A 25,062-nucleotide genomic window follows, 5' to 3' on the forward strand; every position below is an offset into this window, starting at 1 on the left:
AGGGATGGATGGGAGGGGCGATAAGGAATACGTCGGAGGAACATCCCATCGAAAGAACGTTACCAGGTAAGAAGTAACTTGTTCTTCGAAGTGATTGTGTCCTCCGACGTATTCCTTATCTTTGATAGACTCCCATAGCAGTGGTGTGTAATTGGAGGTTGGAGTAAAAACGCCACGTTTCCCTTTAGGAATGAACAAAATGTAATACGGCTTTGCCAAACCTAGTCTCTTGACTAGAGGAGGAATCCAGGTTGTAAAATCTTGTGAAGGTATGTGCGGACGACCATGTGGCAGCCGCACATATGTCTCGAACCGGAACCCCTCTTTGGAGGGCCGAAGAGGCTGCGATACCCCTGGTTGAATGAACCCTAAGATTTTGAGGAGGCTCTTTCCCTGCTAGTTTGTAACCTTCCAGAATGACCAAAATAATCCATCTGGAAATGGTCTGTTTTGTTATCGGTAGTCCCAATTTGTGCACTGAGAACAGTTGGTCTGCTTGCCTAATCCTAGCAAGTCTGCTGATGTAAAAGCTTAAAGCCCGCCTTGGGTCCAGCCTATGTAGCCTTTCTTCCTCTTTCCCCGGATGGGGAGGAGGATAGAATGAAGGTAAGGTAATTTTCTGAGTGATGTGGAATTCAGAAACCACCACCTTTGGGAGGAAATTAGGCTTCACCTGTAGGACAACTTTGTCTTTATGAAAAATTGTATGAGGGGGTTTACAAGATAGAGCTTGTAATTCGCTCACCCTTCTAGCAGATGTTAGTGCCACTAATAAGACAGTTTTAAGGGTGAGAAATCTTAGCGAACAAGAGTGGAGTGGTTCGAAAGGAGTACCCATCAGGAAATGAAAGTTAAGACTAAATTTAACTCCCATAAAGGAACTTGGAATGGTCTTGGAGGATAGACATTAGTTAATCCCTTTAGAAATTGTATTACTAAGGGTAATTTGAAATACGATGGCTCCTCTACAGTGCGCTTGAAGATCGATAGCGCTGCAAGATAGCCCTTGATAGTGCCAACTTGAAGGCCTGAATTTGCCAAATAGAGTAGAAAGGATAACAGCGTTGGTGTACCACATGAAAAGGGGTCGATATTCTCTTCTCTACACCAGCTGCAAAATTTGTTCCAACGGCAGCGGTATACAGACATGACGTAATCAGGGAGGTCCCAATCCTTGTATCTCAACCTTTCAGAAGCCAAGCGTGAAGGTTGAGGGTTCTGATTTCTGGATGGAGAACCTGACCTCTATCTCTCTTCTGTGAGAGAAGATTCTCCTTGAGTGGAAGGCAAATTGGAGGGCAGATGGACATGTTCAGAAGGTCTGGGTACCACGTTCTCCTGGCCCAGACTGGGGCAATTAGGATCATGGTCCTCCGGAATCTTCTCAACCTCCTGATCATTTGAGGAATGACAGGGACTGGTGGAAACACGTACAGGAGTGGAAACTCCCAGTCCACTACGAACGCGTCCCCTAGAGCTCCTCTCGGGGGAAATTCCCTTGAACAAAACAGATCGCACTTCCTGTTGGTACTGGTGGTGAACAGATCCACTTGAGGGTTTCCCCAAGGGCGACGATCTCCTGAAGGACTTCCTGAGCTAGTTCCCACTCTTGGGAGACTGTGCCCTGCCTGCTCAGAGCGTCCGCCGTCAAGTTCTTCTCTCCGGCTAGGTGAACTGCCGATGGAGAGATTCCTTCCTGAGTTGCCCAAAACCAGAGCTGCATTGCCTCTCTGCACAGTGGCAGTGATCCCACGCCTCCTCTTTTGTTGAGGTAGTGCATGGCCACTGTGTTGTCCGTCATTATCAGGACATTTTTTCCCCTGTACTGATGGCAGGAAAGCTTTCAGCGCTAGTCTGATCGCTGTCAGCTCCAATAGGTTGATGTGTAGTCTGGACTCTGATGGAGACCAACGACTGCTGATGGTCAAGTCGTTGGCATGGGCTCCCCACCCCGTGAGTGAGGCGTCAGTGACTACTGTTATCTCCGCCCATGGTTGCCAAAACAGTTCTCCTTTCAAAATGTTCTCTCGATAAACCCACCATTGAAGGTCTCGGGCTACCTTGTCCTGAATCCAAAGGAGATCTGTCATTTTTCCTGAGAACTGCGACCACTGGGTTCTTAGTGCCCACTGGAGAGATCTCATTCTCAGGCGAGCCTCTGGCACAAGGAAGATGCAGGATGCCATGAGGCCTAGCAACCTCAAAAAGTCGAAGGCTGGGAGATGTTGGACATTTTGAAACTTGGTGACCATCTGCAGAATATCTTGAGCCCTCACCTCTGGTGGTGAGGCTTTTCCCAGGGAAGTGTCCAGGACCGATCCGATGAACTGGAGTCTCTGATGGTATCATATGTGACTTCTTTAAATTGAGGGAGAAGCCCAGTTTGTGAAGGAAATGGCAGACATAATCTAGCTGGATCTGAGCTTCTTCCGAAGATACAGCCCTGATCAGCCAATCGTCCAGGTAGGGGTAGACGTGAATCCCTCCCTTCCTTAGACTTGCAGCCACTACCGACATTAACTTGGTGAAGACCCTCGGGGCGGAGGTCAGCCCAAATGGCAGAACTCGAAATTGATAATGAGAGCCGCCAATTGCGAACCTCAGGTATTTCCTGTGTTTGAGATGGATTGTCGCATGGAAATAAGCATCCTGGAGGTCCAGAGATAACAGCCAGTCCTGGAGCTGGAGGGCCTGAAGGATCTGAGAGAGAGTTACCATCTTGAACTTGTCCTTCCTGAGGAACTTGTTCAATTCTCGTAAGTCCAAGATAGGTCTCAGTCCTCCGTCTTTCTTCGGTATGAAAAAGTGGGGGGCGGGGAGGGGGGGGGGGGTACCAGCCCTTGTTCCTCTCCGCTACAGGTACCGGTTCTATGGCACCTTTCTCTAGCAGGTCTACAATTTCCTGCAAGAGGAGCGGATCTGGAACTTTCAGAGAGCTGTTCCCCGACGGATGACTCTGAGGGAGCCGTAGAAAAGGCAGGCAGTAACCTTGGGCAACAGTCTCCAATGCCCAAGCATCTGACGTAATAGCCTGCCATTCCGTCAGATGTTGAGTTAACCTGCCCCCTACTGGTGTCTTGTGAGGAGAGTCCTCAGAGCGGTTTGGAGGCGGCTGATGCAGATGCTGAGGGTAAAGAGGCACCTGCTGCGGCTTTTGTATTTTTAACCCGTCCACCTCGGGTGAATCTTTTCTGACCCCTTTGAACCGGCTGTCCTCTGCCTCTTCCGAATGCAGAATAGAAGCGAAAGGACTTACCTCTCCAAGAGGTTCTAAGGGGCGATATGGTGTCTGACGGAATGCAGCTCCCAGGGATTTTGCTGCTGCCTTTGATGTTTGTAGCTTTTCTAAACTGTCATCAGCCTTCTCACCAAACAAAGAAGAGCCGTCAAAGGGCATATTCAAGCGTCTGCTTTGCACATCTGGAGCAAAACCTGACTTTCGCAACCAAGCAAATCTCTGGGTTGTTGTACTTGCCGCCATGGCCCTGCTGATGCTGTCAGCAGAATCAATGCCAGTTTGAAGGGATTCGCACATTGCGTCTTTACCATCCTTAATGATGTTTAGAAACGCTTCCCTTTCTTCTCCCTGCGGGAGGCAGTCAGCCGCTGATGAAGCACACTCCCAAAGTGTGTGGCTGAACCTTGCGAGCATACAAGTAGCATTGATGGATTTCAACGCCATGCTACATGCAGAAAATACTTTTTTGGCCATAGAGTCATATCTCTTGTCATCCCTGTCCTGTGGAACAGTAGGGTAAGCCGATTTACTACCTGATGAAGTTGCTGCCTGAACAACCAGACTCTCCGGAGTTGGGTGTCTGGATAAATATTCAGGGTCAGCATTAGACACCCTATATTTGGCTGATAATTTTTTGTTAACCGCCGGGATAACCTCATGGGTTTCTCAGTTTGCCAATATTTTCCTTTGTAATGCCGCATGAAATGGCACCACAGGGTCCTCCTGTGGACCTTTAACCAAAATGTCTGTGAGGTCGTCTTGCTGAAAAGCAGGTGAGGGTGAGGACCACCCCATAAACTCTATTATCCTTGCCATCAAGGTTCTATAAGGGGTTTCAGCATGTTCCCCTGGGTCTGGTTTGGCAAATTCCACTTCTGGGGAAGTGTCCAACCCACTTGCTTCATGTAAGGATTCTTGGAGATCTTTTAACCTACCTTCCTCAGAGGTAAATTCCTCTGGTACAGGAGTTGCAGATCCCTGCAACTCAAAAGGTCTTTCCTGATCCGAATTCTCCCCTTCTTCATAAATAGATAAGGCTCTGGAATGATCAGATCTTGGAAATTGTATAAATCCCATTTCCAGAGCAGAAGGGGCCAAATTCGTCATAAATGGCTGAGAAAACGTCGACGCGGACTTTAAAGGCTTCAAAGCCATCGAAAAAGGCATCGAGAAAGTTGGTAGAGGCCTCGAGGAACTCGAAAGTATCGGAATTCTACTCAAGGTTGTCGGCGACATTCTCGCGATCGAGGCTCTGGGTATGGCCTCTGGCTGTGAGGTGGCTGTGGGTTTGTCCTTTCTCGGCGTCGAATCGACTGACCTGTGCGTCGAAGAACCCTTCGATGATGGCGTCGAAGACGCGACTTTGCCTTTGCTCAAGGGTTCGTGGCGCTCTCGAGTAGCTTCTTTCGCCGGGTGCTGCGACTCGCGGCGTTTTGATTTTTCAGGTCTTTCACCCAGGGTATCACCCTCAGCAGTCTTTGAGGGGGTCGAGGCCGCTTTCTCGAAGACGCTAAGCATTTTTTTCCTGAATTCCTCCCACTTAGCCTGAGAGGTATGTTTTGTGGGGCAGGAGACCCTTTTCGGGGAAACGGAAGAAGACGACGAGGAAAGGGATCTTCGACGTCTCTTTTTTGAATGCTTAGATCTCGAAGAGTGATGGGAACTGCTTCGAGACCTAGAACGAGAATTTCTTTTGTGATGGCGAGGAGACGAATGTCTCGACTCTGCCGAGGAAACTTTCGAAGAAGTTTTAACTGCCTTACCTCTCTCTCGAGCTTCCCCTTACGCTCCTTCAAGGATTTCGCCGTCATGGACATGCAGTCCTCGCACTCCGAACAATGGTGCTCGACTCCCAGGCACCACAAACGGATCCTGTGAGGATCCGTCAACGACATTTTCTTTCCACAGTCTCGACGTTTTTTGAAGCCGGACCGCGGAGGAGTCGGTTCGGATGAGGAAGCCATCGAGTACGAGTCGGTATTCTCGTGGAATAATGAAGTATATTTGACTGAAGAACTGAGCAACGATATTCCGAGGCACCACAAAGCGAGGAAAAACGGAACTGAGCAACGGACGCTGCGCGTGGCTATTTATGGGCATGGCGACGTCGGCGCCGATACGGTGGCTGTCGAGGGACACCAACTCGACGGAGGTCGATGCGCAGCGCCCTCTACTGAGCAAACATTTTCCGAGGCCAGCAAGCTGGAGATGAATTATCAAAGATAAGGAATACGTCGGAGGACACAATCCCTTCGAAAAGAGGTTTTAACACCACCTGACCCACTTGTGAATCACTCTTAGAATGTTTATCCAAGTTGTCCGAACCACTGCTCCTGGGGAGGGGGAACACATCGGGCTTGCCCTCTCTCCCCAGAGACCACCAGAGATGGTCTCCCACTGCACGGATGACGTCTTACTGTATATCAGAGACCCACATATCAACCTGGGCCCAATAATGCAAGACATCAAAGTCTGGGCAGCACTCCGGGTTTACGATTCATTACACCAAGTCTGAAATATTAACCTTTACCGATAAAACGACTAGGCCACAAGGAGCGTATCCTCTGAAATGAACACCTGGTGGTATAAAATATTTAGGATTATAGATAACTAGGGACAAAGGGACCTTTCTATCCCTGAACTATGCAGCCAAGGAGACAATGGAGGAATGTTCCACTTTCACTGGCCGGCAGATTAGCACTGTTGAAAATGATCCTTTTGCCTAAACTATTAGATTTGTTCACCAACGTGCCACTATGGCCGGGTAAACAGTGCTTCATCACACTCCATAGGTTCCTCTTGCAGTTCCTTCAGCACGCAGGTGCAGTCTGAAAAAAGTGGGCAGGTTTGGTGCAGCCATATGACAGGGGATGGTTTTCTGCGCCACATTTTCACAACTATTGGCTTGCTGCACAGGCTGCAATTTGCTTTTTACTTGCATGGAGAGAGGAGTTCCCTCCATGCGCTCGGCTTGAGCGGCTGATACAATTTACACTAAAACCCCTCCTCAGCACCACATACACGGATGACTGCGCATTTGATCCAGTGCACACCACTAGGCGTGGCAGAGAATATTTCGTAGGGTGGGTGTGACCCACTGCAAGGAACTCATGGTGGCAACGGTAAAGAGACAAGTGATCACACTTCAAGGGTGTTTATTAAACTGTAAGCAGGTTGGAAAAACACCTAATCTAAACCTAAATATAAGATGGAAGGAAGCATCTGCCATCAAATGAAAATAAGGCAGTCCTAGTGCTGTTGTGACAAAATAAAAAGGGCATATATTATGAAACCTATTGCTAAACCTTAAAACTAATACAAAAGGGTGTGGGATAGTTCTAAAGAAAAGAAAGCAGTGTTTCTTTGAGCACAGGGTAAGGTGAGATTGTGGAGCACAGCACACATTCAAGCTTCCTCAGCACGAGTCGACAGTTCTGTTCCAGTGTATCGGGAGCCTCCATGGCCCAAGTCTTGTTTCCCTTGAAAGTCTCTCGCCTTCGAGGGCCTGATGTCCAAGTAACAGAACAAAATTTCCTTCAACAAAATAAAAGTTTTGTTTCCTGGTTTTACTTAGGGTGAAGGTTCTTCACCCTCCTGGATCTCCCTCTGCCAGACTTTGATCCTAAAACAGTTCCTTTCGATATCAAGGCCTTTGGTGGTTGTGGTGTCCTGGTCCCGAGGGCCCGATAGGTTTACCAGGAAAAGAACAAACAAATACAAAGTTCTGTTTTACATATTTCTCAGGTGATGGATTATCCCCTGGGTCCCCCTCTTCGGGGCGCATACCCCTCTTTGATTTCAGCCTCCCTCCATCCGGTTCACTATGGCCTTTCCTTCCTTCACAAATCTCAATGTCTTTTTAAACAGTTCCAGTGGACATCCCTCGGCTGTGTTCACTCTTGCTAATTTCACATTCACTTTTACTTTCAATGTTCACAGGATTCACTTCCCTTACTTTCGCTATAGTTCTTAGGTCAAAGGCTTTCAGCTGTACAGGGATTTTGTTTGACCTCCTGTATGACTACTTTGACCTAGCTTGGCGTCTCTCCTACGACCTTCTGGTATTCGTTTCACTCAAACAGGGATTGACCAGGGTTTCTCAGAGCAGCACCCACGTGGTAACAGTCCCATTTTACAGCTGGTCTCCCTTTCACAATGTTAGTTCTTTTTCACTTTGCAACTTTCATTCACCACAGCCCAGTTCCTTATTGGCTCTCCCCTCGACCCACCAGCTGTGATGGACCGCTAGGCATTCCTCTTTACTGGAGTCAAGGCCAGTACCACGGGAGCAGGAGTCTCCCTCGCTCTGGTTTATCGGCGTCAATATGCTCTGTGTAACGTTGACATCTGTTGCAGCACACTTGGGCTATTGTCCTCGGTCTTAAGTTTCCTGCAGCGGAGGGTTCGCAGGGTTTTTTCGAAAAGGGCAAGGTCGTGTGTCTCCTCGTCAGCCTCTCAATATTTGCTGCCTTTCTCCTCCTCTTGAGCTGCCGGGTCTGGATAGTTCTCATTGTGCGGTTTGCCTTGCTCGTACTGTGCTCTCCTGCGCCACCTTTTATCCCTCAGGGGAAAAGGAAGGGCCATCAGGTGTGAGGGATTTAGGTTTAGTCAATTGCCTGACCCTTGTGTCCGGACATGTCAGGTAAACAGTTTTATTACAAGTCTGTTGTCGGTTTTGGTGGGAGTAATTGTTTGTGTCGGAAAAGGGGAAGTGTAGAGGTTCTAAGTGTTCTGTGTGACAGGTTCGGGAAGAGGTGTTCTAAGGAATTATAGTCTTTGTCCTAGGGGGGTAGGTGATTTTGGAAGGGTGGGTTTTGGAGGGTTTGTGTGAACTGTAATTGTAGGTCACCTTCGACTGGGAGTTTGGAAAGTGACAATCAGAGGGACGGGATTGGGGGTCAAACAGGAATATCTGGAATCGGGGGGATTGTGGGAATGGTAGTATTTTATCTGAGCAGGTTGGGAGTGCAGGAAATAATCAGAGGGATGGAAAGAAGAATGATTGGGAGTATTCGGATAGGAAACAGGAAAGCAAGGTTTCTAGGAGATGTGGTTTTCGAGTCTAATGGGGTTCGTGCTCCTAGGGTATTTACCAGATATGGGAGGGGACTTTGGGTTGGGACAGGAGAGATCTAATGGGAGGAAGGGAGGCAGATGTAATTCAGCCTACGAAGGTTTCAGCGATCTCAACCGCCTCTCCTTCTCCGGTATAATACCGCGTCTCCCTTAGGTTATTTCCTTGAGTATAAACCTGGGCTTCCCCATCCCGGTGAGCCTTTCTCGCTATTTCACCCCTAGAGTTGTGATCAGAGCAGCCCTTCGTTGGCCACCTGAAAAAGGGTTTCTTGAGGTTTGCTATGTGATATCCCCTCAGGTATTTCACACCCACCCCTACCATAAATGGCTCCCGCTGTGGCGGTTCCAGGGACTCCGACCCACTTGCGATAGCTTGCTCCGCGTCTCATGGGAACAACTGGGATATCGGGCAGTGGGAGACCTATTTCCGGAGGGGACATTTCTCACCACGCAGACCTGGAAACGGGGACATACAGGCACAATGGCTAAAATCCTGCAATATTATAGACTCCGGGAGGCAGTATTCAAGCTGTGGAGCAATGAGCTACAGGTCGAAATATCTGATGAACAGTGGGCCAGTATGTGGTTGTTGACCAGTTAGATTTAAGCTCATTCAGTACAAGATACTGCACAGATTACACTACACCCCCCAACAGGCTTAAAATCATCTATACAGAGATTGATGATAGATGCCCCATATGCCATGAGGAGGCAGATCAGTTGCACATGTGGGGACGTCGCTAATTGTGAATCACACACTGCCATATTTGCCAATGAGTGTTTTGTTTGGAGTGTAGGAAAATGTTTCAGAGAGGAGAGTTAGATCCTTCCTTAATACTGGATACATCGTTGCTAAACGCTGTGTACCAAAAAGATGGAAAGATGCTGGGGCACCGTTGGGCAAGGACTGGATGTCCGACTTGATCTGCATTGAGAACTGTGAATACCTACCTCTAAATTGTTATGCTGCGGGGTACGCCCAAACCAAAGGACATATGGTGTGAATATCAGTTATACCTGGCCAGCCTCCAGTCTATTAATGCTTCCTGAGGGCGATTTGGGTGGGAGGGGATACTCGACATGATGGAATGTCTATGTGGGGCATACTGTTCTACCATTGTTCTATGCTGTTGATGCCTTATGCCCTGTCGAGACAGGAGTCTCAAGGTCTTTCTTCATGTATGTAATGACTGCCTTTTATTTGCTGTTGATTTGTGTCAGCTAAGAATAAATAAAATATGTTTTTTTTAAAGAATGTGTATCTAAGTAGTAATGCTGTGTAAAGGTGTGAATAACTCCAGGTAGCTGCTTTGCAAATGGCATCTAAAGGTACATTTGCATTGAAAGCTAAAGTAGCCCCTGTGCCTCGAGTAGTGTGCTCTGGGCTTAAAGGGTACATTTTTTTTAAAAAAAGAATAACACACTTGGATGCATTTCACAATTCATTTTGAAATAGCACTTGAGACAGGATCCCCTTCTCTTGCAGTGGCTATGGCAACAAAGAACCGGCCTGTTTTCCATAGTGGTTTAGTCTTATTTAGGTAATACATTACAGCTCTTTGGACATTTAGTGTATGGAGGCTTCTCTCTGCTGAATTTGTAGGGTTTTGGAAGAGAGTCGGAAGTTCTATACACCAACATGGAACTTGGAGATTAATTTGGGAGAGAAGTGGCGATGTGTGTGCAAAACCACTGTGTCCTTGTGAATGGTGAAGAATGGATCTTGAACTGATACTGCCTTCAGTTCACCCACCCTCTGTTATACATGCAATGGCCACGAGATAAGCACTATTATAAGTGAGACACCCAAGACTGGTTTATGCATTGGCTCAAAAGGAGGGCCCATAGGTTTAGTAAGGACTACATTCAAGTCCCATCCGGGAGTTGGATTTGAAATTGAAGGGTGCAATCTTTTGACCACTTGCATAAAGGCTCCAACGACAGGGTCTTTACAGCAAGAAACCTTTTTCTGAAAGGTGGAGTTAGCAGAAAGAGCAGCTAGATGCACTTAGTGAATCAAAGACTAGCCCTGAATCCAAAAGGTAGGTAGAGAACAATGCGAGAGGGGGTGCAGTCAATAGGATTGATGCTCCGTGATCTACACCAAAATGACAAAGCATTTCCATTTATTGAAATAGTGTCCATATTCGGTTTACATGCCTCTTTAAGAAAGTCCATACATCTTTGAGGCAGATTTAAATGGCCAATCTCTATGAATTCAGGAGCTACACTGCTAAGTTTAGTATTTGAGGACATGGATGCAGTGTTGGATTACATGTTGAAGGGACATGGAGATGTGACTGGAGGACAAACAGACATCCTCATTAGTTGCGAGAACCATGCCTGCCGGGCCCACATTGAAGCGATTAGGATAAGTTTGACTTGCTCCTGGTGCATCTTATGGTCGATCCTGTCGAGGAAAGGAGTCGAGAGGGGAGGGTTTGGGAAGGGGCGATTCGTAAGAAAATTTGCCTAACCAATTCATCCAGAGGGTGTTCCCCTTGTATTTTGTCTGAGGATACCTGGAGGCAAAGTCTGGGCATTGCACAGTCTCCAGAGTTGGGAAGAGATAGATATGTGGATGACCCCATTTTGTGAAGATGTGTAAAATGTCAGCGGGCAGCTGCCATTCATGCTCTACGGGAGGTTTCTGCTTAGTACATCTGCTAGAAGATTGAGTTCCCCTGGAACATTTTGGACCAGGAGGAACATGCGTCTCAGCTCCCGATTCCTTATGTTCTGGACTAGTTTGGACAGACTTGTGTCCCGCACGGTTTGTTTATGTAAATCATAGCTGTAGTGCCATTCGTTAGGACTAGAACCGTGTTCCTTTGTAACTGGTCTTGAAAATCTTTGAACACTGTTATAAGTGCTTACTGGTTGATTCGATTATTTGCTAATGTCGAGTCCGCACGCTGCATGATGGAGATAATGGGCTCCCTACCCATATAGTGAAGCGTCAGTGGTAAGAGTGGCCTCTTTTGCTGGTGTGGTGAATGATTTTCCTTTCAGAAGATTTTCCCTGGATCACCACTGCAGAGAGAACTAGAGCCAGCGAGACAACCACTAGATCGTCCCACTGACCGCTTTCCTGGGACCATTGTCTTGCCAGCCACTCTTGCATCCGACGCATGCACAGGCGGGCATGAGGCACTACATGGAATCTGAGCAAGCACATTGCCTTGCGTACGGTTCTGACGACCGGCTATATATTGTGGAATTTGGAATAGCATGTTCTGGACCCTCTCATTGAAGGGGAAGACGAGAGTGCCTTCTGTCCAAATTAACGCTCCAAGAAATTGCTTCACTTGATTGGGCGCAAGGCTCCATTTTTCTCATTGATCGAAAACCCTAGCTGGAACAGTAGGTTGATGACATCTTGGGTGTTCTTGAGACATGCTCGAGGTGTGCCTCCTGTACCAGTCATCCAGATAAAGATACAGCGGAATGGATGTTCTGCGAAGGTGGGCCACAACCACTGCTAGTACTTGGGTGACTACTCCTGTCGCTGAGGCTATGCCGAATGGAAGTACTTTGAACTGATAATGATTGTACCCCACTTAAACCGTAGGAACTTCCTGTGCACTGGTAACATTGAAATAGGAAAGTATGCGTCCAATGTTGCTATGTAATTACCCTGTTTGAGAAGAGCGATGGCTCTCGCATGTGCAGTGAATCCTGAATTTCTGTGGCTTGATATACTTCTTTGCAGAACGCAGATCTAATACAGGGTGCATGGGTAAGTCTGTTTTGGGTACAAGTAAGTACACTGAATAAATACCCTTGTTTACTTCTAGGAAGAGTTTGATGGCTCCTTTCTGCTGTAATGTCTCGACCTTTGCTTGCAGGATAAGCTGATGTTCTTGCGACATCCTTCTGTTCTTTGGCAGATGGTAACAGGGTTTTAGAAGAAATTCAATTGAATATTCGTCTGCGACTTTAGCCAGCATCCACTGTCAGAGGTGGTGATCTCCCATGCGTGGGTGAATGATATTCAAGCTCATACTGGGGATGCATGGGAGGGAACTGTAAGGAACTCATGGCGGCAACAGTAAAGACCGACACAAGTGATCACTGTTCAAGTGTGTTTATTAAAATGTATAACTGGGTTGGAAAAACGCCTAATCTAAACCTAAATCAATGATGGGAGCAAGCTATGACCATCAAATAATAATAAGGCAGTCCTAGTGGCGTCCTGTCAAATAAAAGGGCCTATACTAAGAAAAACCGATTGCCAACCCTAACAACTAAATACAAAAAGAGTGTGGGAACATTTAAGAGAAAGAAAGAAGTGTTCCCAAATAATAAGTCAGGATGTGGTCTCCCTGCCTCACGTTTTGAGCACAGGACAAGGCACTACTCCTGTGCACAGCACATGCTCGAGCTTCCTCAGCACGAGACAACAGTTCCGCTTTTCAACTATCAGGACTTTTGGTGGTTAAATCTCTTTTCTACAAAAAGTCTCTTGCCTCTGAGGACCTGCTGCATACAAAATAATAAAGAGCTCCTTTCCGTCTATACGTTGGGTGATTTCTCCCTTTTGAATGTTAGCCTCACTCTGTCGGGTTCACTGACTTGTATTTCACAGGATTTTAAACAATCTTCTCTGATGTTCACGAATGTTAAGGTCTATTTAAACAGTTCACTGTGGGCATCCCTCTGCCGGGTTCACTCTTGTCAACAGACTGTTCATTGGGATTTCAGGCTTTGCCCCGTTTCCTTCGGCATACATCTGTCGCGTTCACTCTTGCCAACTTTTGCCAATCACACAGCGTGGGATACACTTCCCTTAGCTTTACCTTCATCTGCCGGTCAAAGACTTTCGACTGTAGAGAGGATTTTGCTAGACCCCCGTATGACCACTTTGAACCCTTTCTCGCCTTTCCCAAGGCCTTCTGGTATCGGTAGTTTAAACAATAGGGTAATCCCCCAGAGTTTCCCCGAGTGAGCACCCACATGGTTCCTGACTCTTCTGTCGGTGGCTTTCCCCTCTCGTATCAACAGTTGTTTGTATTTTCCTCAATTAGCCATTTACTACTTTACTTCAACACAGTTCGGTTTCTTATTGGCACTCCCCTCGGCTCGCTGGCTGTGATGAACCGCTTGGCTTTCCTTAAGGACAGTACCACGGTAGCAGGTGTCTCTCTGTCCTGCTTATCAGTGTAGGCATGCTCTGTGTACCATTGACATCTGCTGCAACACACTATGGCTATTGTTCGCGGTCTCACGATTCCTTCCACTGAGGCTTCGCAGGTCTGGTCAGAAAGGATGTTGCTTCTCTCCTCGTCACCCTTTCCGTTCTCGCAGCCTTTCTCCTCCTCTTGAGCTGCCGTGCTTGGATAGCGCTCTTGTCATGCAGTCTGCCTTGCTCGTAGTGTGGTCTCGTGCTCCACCTTTTATCCCTGTGGGGAAGGTAAAGGGCTGTCAGGTGTCTGTGTGATCCTGGTCAACTGCCTGACTTTGCCTGACCCTTGTGTTGTGACATGTCAGGTAAACGGCTCTGGTGTTTGTCTGTCGTCTTTCGTGATAAGGGAAAGAGTTCGTATTAGAAAAGGCGGGGGGGGGTAGAGAGCTTGCGTGTCCTATGTAGTAGTAGTAGGATATGGAAGTGGGGTTATGAGAGGGGGAATACTGCGTCCCACCCATCAGTGTTACCACTCCACTACCCGAGGACCCCCCCCCATCCAGGTAATCCTCCCGCACTGGTCCACCCCCAGGAACTGGATCCAATAGCGATGGCCGTGCCGTGGCCACCTGGATGACAGATCCCCAGGGACTAGTAAGGGAGACGCCAACAGGTTTCTGACAGAACCTTGATGTGAAAGTCACTTGCTTTCAGGGAAAACTCTGGAGGTCGCACTCCTACCTCTACATTTGCCTAGTCTACAACCTTGATGTGGTGAGGTTTGGTAGGTAGATTGTGTACCCTGGGGTGTGTACCAGGAAGCGGACCCTGATGAAAACCCTGAATGTATGGGACTGGAGAAGGCCTGGTTACGTAAGGAACGAAGGGTGTTGAAAACTCTGCGTTGGACAAACCGCTTATTAGAGTTGGGACTTGGTTGGCTAAGGGACATCAGTCAGGTTATTTTGGAGCAACCCCCACTGAACATCACTGTAGCTTGCCAACAGAGTAGTATTATTGGCAATGCGTGCCGAGTAAGCGGCTGAAGTAGTGACCCTCTTGCCTAAAGCGTAAAGCTTTTTACATTTTTTGTTTGGAGGTGCATCCATTTTCGAAAGAGTCGCTCCAGCACGTTTCCTAGTGGTAGTAACACCTGACAGCGAGTCAGGCGTTACATGACCCCAGATATATAGAGGACCCTCCATATATGACCAGTTGGTGCAGGTTTGAACATTGTCTCCACACGTGGATTAACTGCCTGTGTGAAGGAAGATAAGGATGAAAGATATCCTTTTCTTAATAGAGTTCAAGAGGGGGATAGACTGGCTAATCGCCTTTTTCTCTTTTAGGATGTCCACTACAAAGTCAGGATCTGAGACATTCTTTTGGGCCTGTCTCTGGGCTGCTCTAGAGGATCGCCGTCATCAGAAACAACATCTGGCTCATCCAGCTCATCATGAGTGCGAGTTTCTGGCCAAGTCTCCTGATCAGCGTCCCCTTTCCAAAGATTTAGATCTTTATCCCCCTTGTCTGGGATAAAGTATAAATCATCTTGAAAAATATTTGAAGTGTCGTCAGACACCCTCCTCTAGGAAAAGTGTTTTCCGTTTAATTGGGTACCTTGCCATAAAGGTCACAAATGCAGATACCTTATCCATAGTTTTCTCACATTATTCTTTCGTCCAAGACCCTGCTCACGAAGGGCAACCACAATTTCCTCTGGATCCACAATTCTTCTACCCTCTAGGGACTTGGTTAAAGTGTCAGTAGCCATAGTATATGTAGAGGAGGTTACCGATTTAGTGACGGGGGAACTAGATAGCTATGTAGGTTCCTTTGATGTTGGCTCAGTGCGTTTTACCCCATGTTTGTGCTTGGAAACCTTTTGTTTCAACTGCCGTTTCGACGTATCCGAATCCGTGGTCGGCAACCATAGGGAAAACTGTTTGGGCGGAAAATTTTATGGGTTTAGAACCATGCAGCAAGCGCGAATGCTCAGTGGGCTTCGAATGCGAGGGTTCGATCACCTTCGACAAAAGTTTGGTTGATGTTAAAGCTCCTTCTGACCATCCCGTCAAAGGTTGGTTTGGGGTTGTGCGCTTTTCTGAGTGCACGTGTGTGCCCTTTTCGCCAGTGGACTTCACCATAGCAGAGCTTTTGGCCCGCCTAGTGGGGCTGCGGACAGACACGTGGAATTCTACCAACTCCTCCAGTAAGCTTTTGCCTATCGAAGGGGAGCCAGAGCTGCCAAGCTCTGCCTCGTCCAATCCAACAGCGCCAGTGGCGGAATGAGATTCGGCCTGCATGGCATAGGCCACCCACCACTTCGAGCTCCCCCCACCACTTCGAGCTCCTGTCTTTAGCGCTTTTGGCTTAAAAAGCTTGCAGGAATCAGAACGTCGCTCTGCGTGAAAGCCATTTATTACACTATCTTTCATTGGGAATTTTCGATTACCGCAGGGACAGAATTTAAAAGGTGTCTGCTCTATACTGTTGTATAAATTTAGCAGCACATAGACAAATATCAGTAGAAAAGGAAGCAGAAAGAAGCAAAAGAAATGTATATGTTGAAGACCCCTCCCCCCAACTCTCTCTTCTGCAAAGGCCGAAGCCTGGTGAAGGCAGCAGCCAGTCGTCGAGAAGGAGACTATCGCTGAATCTTCAGACGGTAGTCGCAAGACGTTTGAGTCTACCCAGTTCACCTTCATATTCATATTCAGTTCCACCCTAAAAATATTAGCAGCCATCAAGGGCAATAATCTGCTATTCAAGTGAATGGAAGCCTACCTCCAGGTTGGAGCCCTACTGACCTTTAGAATACAAGCTCTTCAGGAGAATACCACTTGGGCTGAAAGCCCAAAACATAGGCTATTGTGACATGGCACTGAAGATTCCAGAGCTAGCTTGTTTCACCAGAGCACAATTCACACATGTAAACTGCAAAATGATAGATGAAGGGAAAGCACAAACTATTTTGATTACCACTCTATGTGCCAACCTCGGAGTGAACATTTTACACCAGATTATCGCCAAGATTTGTGCTCACTGAAATCACTCTTTACCCACACAGCAATTTGAAATTATAGGGTTGGGGGATGACATGTGAAGGATTTGCAGACATTCAACTTCAAATGGGGGAGTGCAAATACTACTTAATGACAATCTATGCATTAAAACTTCCTAAAATGTTATGGGTTACAAAAAAGCAACAAACTACATAGAAATCGCAATTATGTTCAACACTTATTAAGGTTAAGAGGACAATGCCTGCAACTCCTACAGAAGCGAGGGGAATTACACTAGAAAACATATAATATACTCTTGTTAAAGTTGTCAAGACAGGTTAAAGCAATGTCTTTCAATATCTTAACTGTAGGAATAATAATCTTCACTGGAATGTCCCCCAACAAAACAGTGATATAGAAAACAACACACTTGTGTCAATCTTAGTTTCAGGGTTCTAGTTTCTAGTGTACAGCATGTTTCTTGGTCACAGTTTCTAGAGATATAGCACAGAGCATGCTTGTTGGCCCCTCGCATGCCTTGCCTTTGGGTACAGTTTAGGATACCATTTTCATCCTCTGGCTGAGGGTCACCCTCCTGACCAAAAAGCAATACACTTTGAACGCATTGCTATCGGAAAGTAACTCCCATGCTTTTGTTAGGCAATGTTAGTTTAACACACAAACTACAAGTTACTTTCCAGTGACAAAGTCTACTGGTCAGTAGTGGGAGCTTTGGCAAACTTCAGGACTTACCAACACTCTGGCCTCTCAGAGTGCCTGCGATAAAGCCTGCAGAAGGCTTGGACCGATCTCTTGGACTGCTCTCTTGCGCCGTTCTCTCCCAGTGTCCAACTCTTCCCAGGGATGCTTCCTGACCTCTCCCTGCTTGCCCCATCCTCATCCATCCCAATGGATTATTCCCTCCTTTCCTAGACAATGCGGAAAGGTTGAGGAACACATGAGGCATTTTTTTTAGGAGTCCAGGAGCTATATTTCCCTGTTGGCGATGTGTTGCAATTAAGATAACTGCTATTGTAACTGCGGGCTTTAAAGTCTGGTCTGTCATTTCAAAGTCAAATTGATGTATGGCGTGTGGCGCATGACTCTGCTGCAAGGAGTTGCTGCCTCTCAGTGTCTCCCCAGTGGTTTGTGGTGGCCCGGGGCATTGGTGATTGTTGCTGTTCTTCCTCCAAAGGCTGACCAGTGTCAGAAGCATTGTTCCCCATGAGCAGCAGCAGTGTCTCCCTCTGAGGCTTTCAAATCCTTATGACTAAAATCATCATTGAAGGCACAGGGCAGCGACTGTTCTTGGGTTTGTCATGCATATCTCGCATACCTACGAGACAGTTTTCTATCACGTTCCTCTTAATTAACAGCAGGAGGGTCCGTTTTATGGGGTACTTCCTCTAGTAGGCCAGTGGTCATTCTAAGCAGTAGAGTACTTTGGGCAAAATATACTTAGAAACATTACTCGGCTGCACAAAGTGGCTTATAAGGGGAGTTAGTTTGAGAGAACTGCTGCATATTTCTTTCAGAGGCCATAACACAGGATAGATAGGTTGCTCAGGAGGGCCTCTGGGAAATTCCCCATATACCGCTGCCAAGACGTTATGCACACAGTTGGTGCGTATTCCTGGACTCAAACTGTTACTCTGAGGCCCCCAATGTGGAGTATCCAATAGGACGGTCACATATTCTAACACTAATGAGCAGAATTCCTGAAACATCCTGAAGAACATAAACTACCCTTTACACAATGCAACCACCAATAGCCTAAGCATTTCCACCTCTGATCAAATCCAAATCTCTTACCTTGCGCAGAGAAGGTTCAACACCACCATGGTATATTCTCAGGCGAAGTTCTTCTGGACGGCTCAGCTGGCCTTCATGGTTCAGATAAGTGTGAAACTCTGTGTCACTGAGAGGAGGCTTGAAGGGCTTTACATCCTCACCATATGACCAGCTCAGTGCCTGCTGGACTTTAGAAAGGGTGCGTCCCACCTGCAGGAACGCAAAAGAGATGGATGTCTAAACTAAGATAAAAACTTTACCACTTATACCTAATATTTCAAACTAGTTGCCTCTTTGGATCAATCAGCGACCCTTACTGTAGACAGGAAGGGGTGGATTTGCAAAGAAAACCTTTTTATGCATAGGATACGCCAGGGAAAAACGACTCCCGGGCCAGGGCATATCTTAAATGTGTAAACTGTAGTCACACAAACCTGTTGCAACATACTACTTGCCGAAAATTCATGCAAGCTGCACGAAGGCCATCAAACAACATTAACTGCTGGTCTGAAATGGTGCAACTTGCTCAGGCATTGCCAGTTTGACAAGAAAAGATAAATGTTAAATAATACTTTTTAAACATGGTTTCTTTTCACTATCTTATGCACTGGTCTCTTTATATGCCACACATTTACATACATTTTAATTCACTTTAACATTCAACAATGCCTTGAAATGTCATGCTCGAGTTGAAGCAACTTTCAGGTTCTGTGAAAACACGTAAAGTTACACTTTTGTGGAACTGCACTTGTTCCTCAATTCAGATGCTGCTATAACACACTGCCAAAGACCCAATACGATTAAACCATTTCCAAGGACTTGTAACACATCTGAAAGTTAGGCAATGGTGCGCAACTTACTATGAACACACACCCATAGAAAGGCTTCTAAATCCTTTTTTTGGATCACACAACTGGTCAAACCAGATCATTGAAAAAAAAATAAACTCTAAGGGCTGCTTTCTTTAAAATGGCAACAGTAAAGGCATAACTGTTCTCAGGAGCCCATTTCATTTTAAAGTTAAAAGCAATCCAGTGAAAATGAAGCAATTCTACAACAAATTATGGGCAATATTACCAGGCTGGTCTGAATAGGAGAAAGCTACTCAGGATGTAGATCAAAGTACATGTTAATCACTGTAGATGACACTTAAATCTCCTTCCTGCAGAACTAAGGTATATCGTGACTCATCCAATGGTCCCTAGAGATCTGTCGTCCAGATGGCCAGGACACGGCCATCGCTATTGGTTCCAGTTCCTGAGGGTGGACCAGTGGGGGAGGATCACCTGGGCGCGGGGTCTTCGGGGAGTGGAAGTGGGACACTGAGGGTTGAGACGCGGTATCCCCTTTCCTGTAACAACCTTTTTCCCATCCTACCCCGTAGGGTAATAAGAAGCTCCACCCCACCCCCTTTCCCATACTAACACTTTCTTACACGGTAACAAACAACGGACTAACACCAGAGCCGTTTACCTGACATGTCCCAATACCCGGGTCAGGCAGAGTCAGGCAATTGACAATAACCATGCACACCCGACAGCCCTTTACTTTCCCCACAGGGATAGAAGGGGGAGCACGAAAGCACACTTCGAGCAAGGCCAAACGCACGAGGAGACAGCTACACCAAACTAGCAGTTCAAACTGAGGAGAAAGGCGGTGAGACCTGGAAGGACGACGAAGGGGGAATTACCCTTGCCAACTCAGACCTGCAAAGCCTCCGAAAGGGAATCATAAGACCGGGAGTTACAGCTGGCGCGCGGAGCAGCAGATGTCAATGTCAATGGTACACAGGGGCCTCCCGCATTGATAACGCATGCAGAGAAGCAAACTGGCTGCCGTGGTACTATCCTTGACTCCAGAGAACAAAGAAGCCAACAGGTTCAGCACAGCCGGTGAGTCGGAGGAAACTGATCGCAAACTGAACTGTGTTGAACCCAAGGTTGCAAGTAACAACATTTTGAATGCAAGCAATTTGTAAGAGAAATAACTTGTGTGTGCGTTTGAACTTGAAAAAAAAGCCCAGTTGAGGTCCAGGTGGAGAGGAGTCCGGCACCACGTGGACGCTCATTCGAAAGACTGACTGGGGCCGGTTTTGAAACTACAAGAAGCAGAAGGCCCTAGGAAAGGGTGGCGTGAGGCGACGGAGTGGTCCTACAAGGGTTACGTCAAATCCCTTGTACAATCGAAAGTCTTTGACCTGTTGCCAGAGGAAAGCTATGGGAAGGGAACCCAGATTTCCGATAAGATTGTGAACTGTGAAATAAGACAAATGTGAACCCGACAGAGGGGGGCCAAAAGAAAGCTAGGAGAAAGAAAACCCTGCCTTCTTAAGAGAACGAGAAATACATGAACTGTGTTAAAGAAACGCCATAGTGAACCCGAAAGAGGCCCAAACTGAGGAGGATCTGAGACCGGTGGAGGGAGATCCTGGAGGCGAAGCACAATTGCCCATGGTGCATTGTCCCATGCTTAAAAACGTGGGGAAAGGAGACCCAGCCCTACCATCCCAACTTATCATTTTGCAAACACTTATCCCACACTCTTTTGCAATTTAGTAGTAAGGATTGGCAATAGGTTTTTTTTAGCAGAGGCGCTTTTTATTTGACAAGACACCACTAGGACTGCCTTATTATTATTTGATAGTCGTAGCTTGCTCCCATCGTAGATTTAGGTTTAGATTAGGCCTTTACCTCACCCATTATAAAGTTCAATAAACACCATTGAACTGTGATCACTTGCGTGTCTTTACTTTTGCCACAATGAGTTCCTTACAGCACACAAAGAAAAACCTTTGCCCAGCACAACCAGACTTTACAGGGGAGTTTGTGACTGATGTCCACAGATGGTGAAGACTGTGGCAGTACATGCAGAACAATTTCTCTTTCCATAGTGGAGGAGAATACAGGAGGATGGTGGGTGGGCTCTTCTGGAGCAGTGCCCTCTACCTAGAACACCTGAGAATCACTCAGCACCATGCCTGTTTGAAATCAGGATCTACCTTATTGTCACCACTCTCCTTCAAATCCTCCTGTTTTATATGTTGACATATTATGGTACCACCTGCATTTTATCAGGAGACTGTTAATCACAGAGACCTTTGTTTCCCCTGGCTAGATAACAAAAGAAACATGCACAAAGATTGAGTGTCATATCAGTGCATCCACCTATTGCAAGGGCAATGGGTTTCAGATACATTATGAGGCAGCTTGCACTATATTTCACTCCCAAGCAGACCAAAATTAATTGCCTTGAATAGAGTACAGGCCTTTCTCTGAACACCCCAACATTGTTGGATGCTGGGTGGGCAACCTATTTCCATAATATAACACAGTTGGGGCAACCGGTTTCCACACATAATAGGATACCAATCAGACAACCTGTTTCCATTACCAATTTTGATCATAGAAGTGCAACTTGACTACCACCAGTACAGATGAGCAACAACTATATTAGTAAGTCACACCTGATGTTCGAGGGGCAAACCAATCACATTCTTTCTACCATGGCGACACCTTTGGGGCATGCATTACATCAAGGACTCAGACCGGTCACTGACAAATTCTCCAATGATTTTATGCTATTACCCAAACCGTTTAAACTATTAATTTGGACACAGGATGACACCCGATTACAGGCTCCATGCTCCCATTTGCACCACTATGCCTCAAGCCAAAGTCACATCCCAACTAAATAATACCAGTAGTCAACAAGTCCGGTCTTCCAAAAATAATGGGTGTTAAAGCCCTTACTGGGTGCCTCGTCCATACCAAAGGTGATCAGCTGTTTTATTACAGGAGTCGCATAATGTCAGGGGTCCTCTCATTAAGATTTTAGGTTCACCCTCCCACCTAGTGGGGGTGGGCGGAGAAAGCATTTCAATGAGGAAACCCTTAAGTGCATGGACATTTAACAAGCCACAACTCACTTGAACAAGTTCTACTCTCCCCTCTCCGATGCGAGTTTTCTTTTGTCAAATGTCCTCACACTCCTTGGTCCAGTCTGCTGTCAGTTATGCAGTCACTAAGCAACAGTTATTCCCTTGCAGTTTCTCTGGGGAGACCCTGCTGTCAAGCACCTCTTATTGGTCACACCAGTCCAGCCAATAAACCACTACCATGGCATCACAACTAGACTATAATGAAAGCTTAACCTCTTCCGTCCCAGGCAGCATTTTACCACCATATACTGAAGTAATAGGGAAAATACGGATGTAGGTTAAAATAACTTACAAGGGGCCTACATGATTAAGTTATGTAGGATTTGGTGCGTCTGCCCTCCAAAAGTACTGGTTTGCCTACCCACACTATGTTCAGTGCCCCCCAAATTACCGGCCCTCTAAATTTCTGAGAAGATATGTTGTAACAAAGATTTAAAAATAAACCAACTTTGTTTTTAAATTGTTTTTGTAATATGAAAATATATTTAACAAAACAAATATAAAACAGCAAATAAATCGACTTTAAACAAGGTCAGGTCATGGAGCGTAGGACTCAACAGTAGGTCAAGAGCAGAACCGTGCCTGCATGGGGGAAGGGCACAGAGAGAAAAGGTTTTGGTGGGCAGATGGAAAGGAGGCAGCAGTAAAGGAATCTGGGGTCTCGCTCTTGGTCGGCTTGTTTCTTTCATTTCTTATCTGCACACACTGTGTGGCAGTCTCTCCCCCATCGCTTCGGCAGGGACACAGGTATTGGCCTCTGCAATAACATGTGTCTATTTGGATCTCACATGGGCCAGAAGCGCAGCAGTCGTGCTCAGCAGGTGCGTGACTTACGGGACAAAGTCGGGCCCAAGTCAAACCAGTCTGGGCTCGTCCGGGCTGCGGATGGTCCTTTCAGGTGAATACTACTATAAGTTATTTTTCGCTTGGAACGCAAGACTCAGTTCCCCCTTGATTGTATTGTAATCATTGTATCAATTAAAGTGGTTTTTGCTCAAAGCCCGCTCTCTAGTTGCCCACTCTGGTCACTGCCATGAGTTACTATGTGATAACCATCCAAATTTTGCATGCATTACAGAAACTTGCTTTTCCGACTCAGTTAGTCGGACGATAGTTCAGCTTTTCCCCCCTGATTTTAATATTCTCAGTTTGGATCGCCTCTCAGATCACACTAGTAATGGGGTGGCTGTTATATTCAGTATGCAGTTTTCTGGGAGTGTCTTACCTTTAAATCATGATCTGAAAATGGAGGCTGCGCTTTCCCATTTTGTATTGTCTCAAATTCTAGTTATCTATATTTTGGTGGTCTAGTGCCCTCTGGGTCATGACTACATTTGTAGAAGCTTTTTTGGAACTGGCCGCCGATCTCCAGCTTCCCTATTCAAATTTTTGGATAGTGGGTGATTTTAATTAAAAAATGAATGATCCTTCAGATATTTCACAGCCCAATTGGTGGTAGGTCCTACCCATCAGTTGGGCAATACCTTGGACCATATCTTTGCGCGGGAATCGGAAATCACAGTTCACCCACCCCTTCCTATTCCTTAATCTAACCATTTCCTGATCCCTTTTTCTTGGGAGGGGAAAATGGCTGTAACAAATCGATCTAGCCAGAGTTCTGGACGGGTTTGGCAGCGGCCTTGAGCCAACGTATTTCTAACCAGTTGGAAGTTCTGTACCCCGACGATTCCACTCAACTTTAAAGTTATTTCGCAGGCTTTTATTACTACTGCTGTTCCAATTGCTCCCCTTAAAACATTGAATTCCAAGGCTTGTGTATCCGAACCTTGGTTCAGTGGTCATCTTCGTGCCCTTAATCTTCAGCGGAAGCAAGCAAAACGTAAGAGGCGCTTGAATTATTGCCCTGAAGCAAAGGCTGCCTTGCGACCTACCTCATCTCAGTAGCACAAAGCTATAATTTAAGCAAAACGTTTTTTCTTCACAAGCCAGGTGGAAAAGTCTCTAAATAAACCACGTAAGCTTTTCAAAGTGTTAAGATCTTTGTCAGCGATTCCCACAGAATCTACTCCTGCATCTCAATTTCATGCAATTCTCTTTTCTCAAATTGTGTGGTAAACATTGAGAAAATGTGTGCGGATATTTGTTCCTCTAGTCTGAGATCATTGGAGTTTCAGCATGAAATGTCTACTGCCACTGTCAGCCCTGCTTTTCCCACATTTATCTCTGAGGAATAATGTCCCCATACATAATTTCGCTGGGAAAAGCCATTGGCGACATTATATATGGTGACATTATGTATGGGGACAGGTTGTGGGAATGTCCCCCGCTCCCCTTGTAAAAAACCGACTTTTTTGTCAGGAGACAGTTTTGAGGGGACATTATTACATGGAACCAGGAAATTATAGCGGTGACGAGTGGGCTGCGGTCAGCCTCTCATACTTACATTATTCCACTGTTTGTGCTGAAGGATGTCATGTGCCAGATTGCCCCGCTGGTGGCACATGCAGTGAATACTTCGTTTAGGACGGGCCAAACCCCGGCCCCTCTTAAACATGCTTTAGTTATCCCGGTAATAAAGAAGCCTACACTGTATCCCTTCATCCCTGCCAATTTTGACCGCATCTCACTCTTTCCCTTCTTAATGAAGTTATTGGAGTCTTTGGTCTGTCCTCTTCAGAGTTCTTTTCTGGAGGAATCTTCTTCCTTTCACTCATCTCAGTCTGGTTTTTGGCCAGGACAAGGCACGAAGGGGGTACTGGTTTCTGTTGTGGATGATATTGCTTGGCTGCATGATCAAAGCGGTGTCGGAGCCTTAATATTGCTTGATTTGTCCACCGCCTTTGATCATGCCATCTTGCTTAATTGCCTCACGGGAGCCGGCCTCTCTGCCGCCGTTCTGTCCAGGTTTTAATCTTTGCTTTCTGAATGC

The 25,062-nt window shown here is 46.4% G+C and overlaps 1 protein-coding gene across 1 annotated transcript in view; it reads right to left on the reverse strand.

Annotated features, from left to right (window-relative positions):
• The window catches only part of TBC1D25 (TBC1 domain family member 25), a 450,273-nt gene that overhangs the window by 64,277 nt on the left and 360,934 nt on the right, over positions 1–25,062 (reverse strand). The window contains exon 5 of the mRNA XM_069647546.1: positions 18,257–18,445. Within this exon, the coding sequence (XP_069503647.1) occupies positions 18,257–18,445 (189 nt within the window). The remainder of the gene's footprint in view (positions 1–18,256; positions 18,446–25,062) is intronic.

Source organism: Ambystoma mexicanum, chromosome 2q (genome assembly GCF_040938575.1).
Source record: "Ambystoma mexicanum isolate Mex_15411 chromosome 2q, UKY_AmexF1_1, whole genome shotgun sequence".
Lineage (NCBI taxonomy): Eukaryota > Metazoa > Chordata > Amphibia > Caudata > Ambystomatidae > Ambystoma > Ambystoma mexicanum.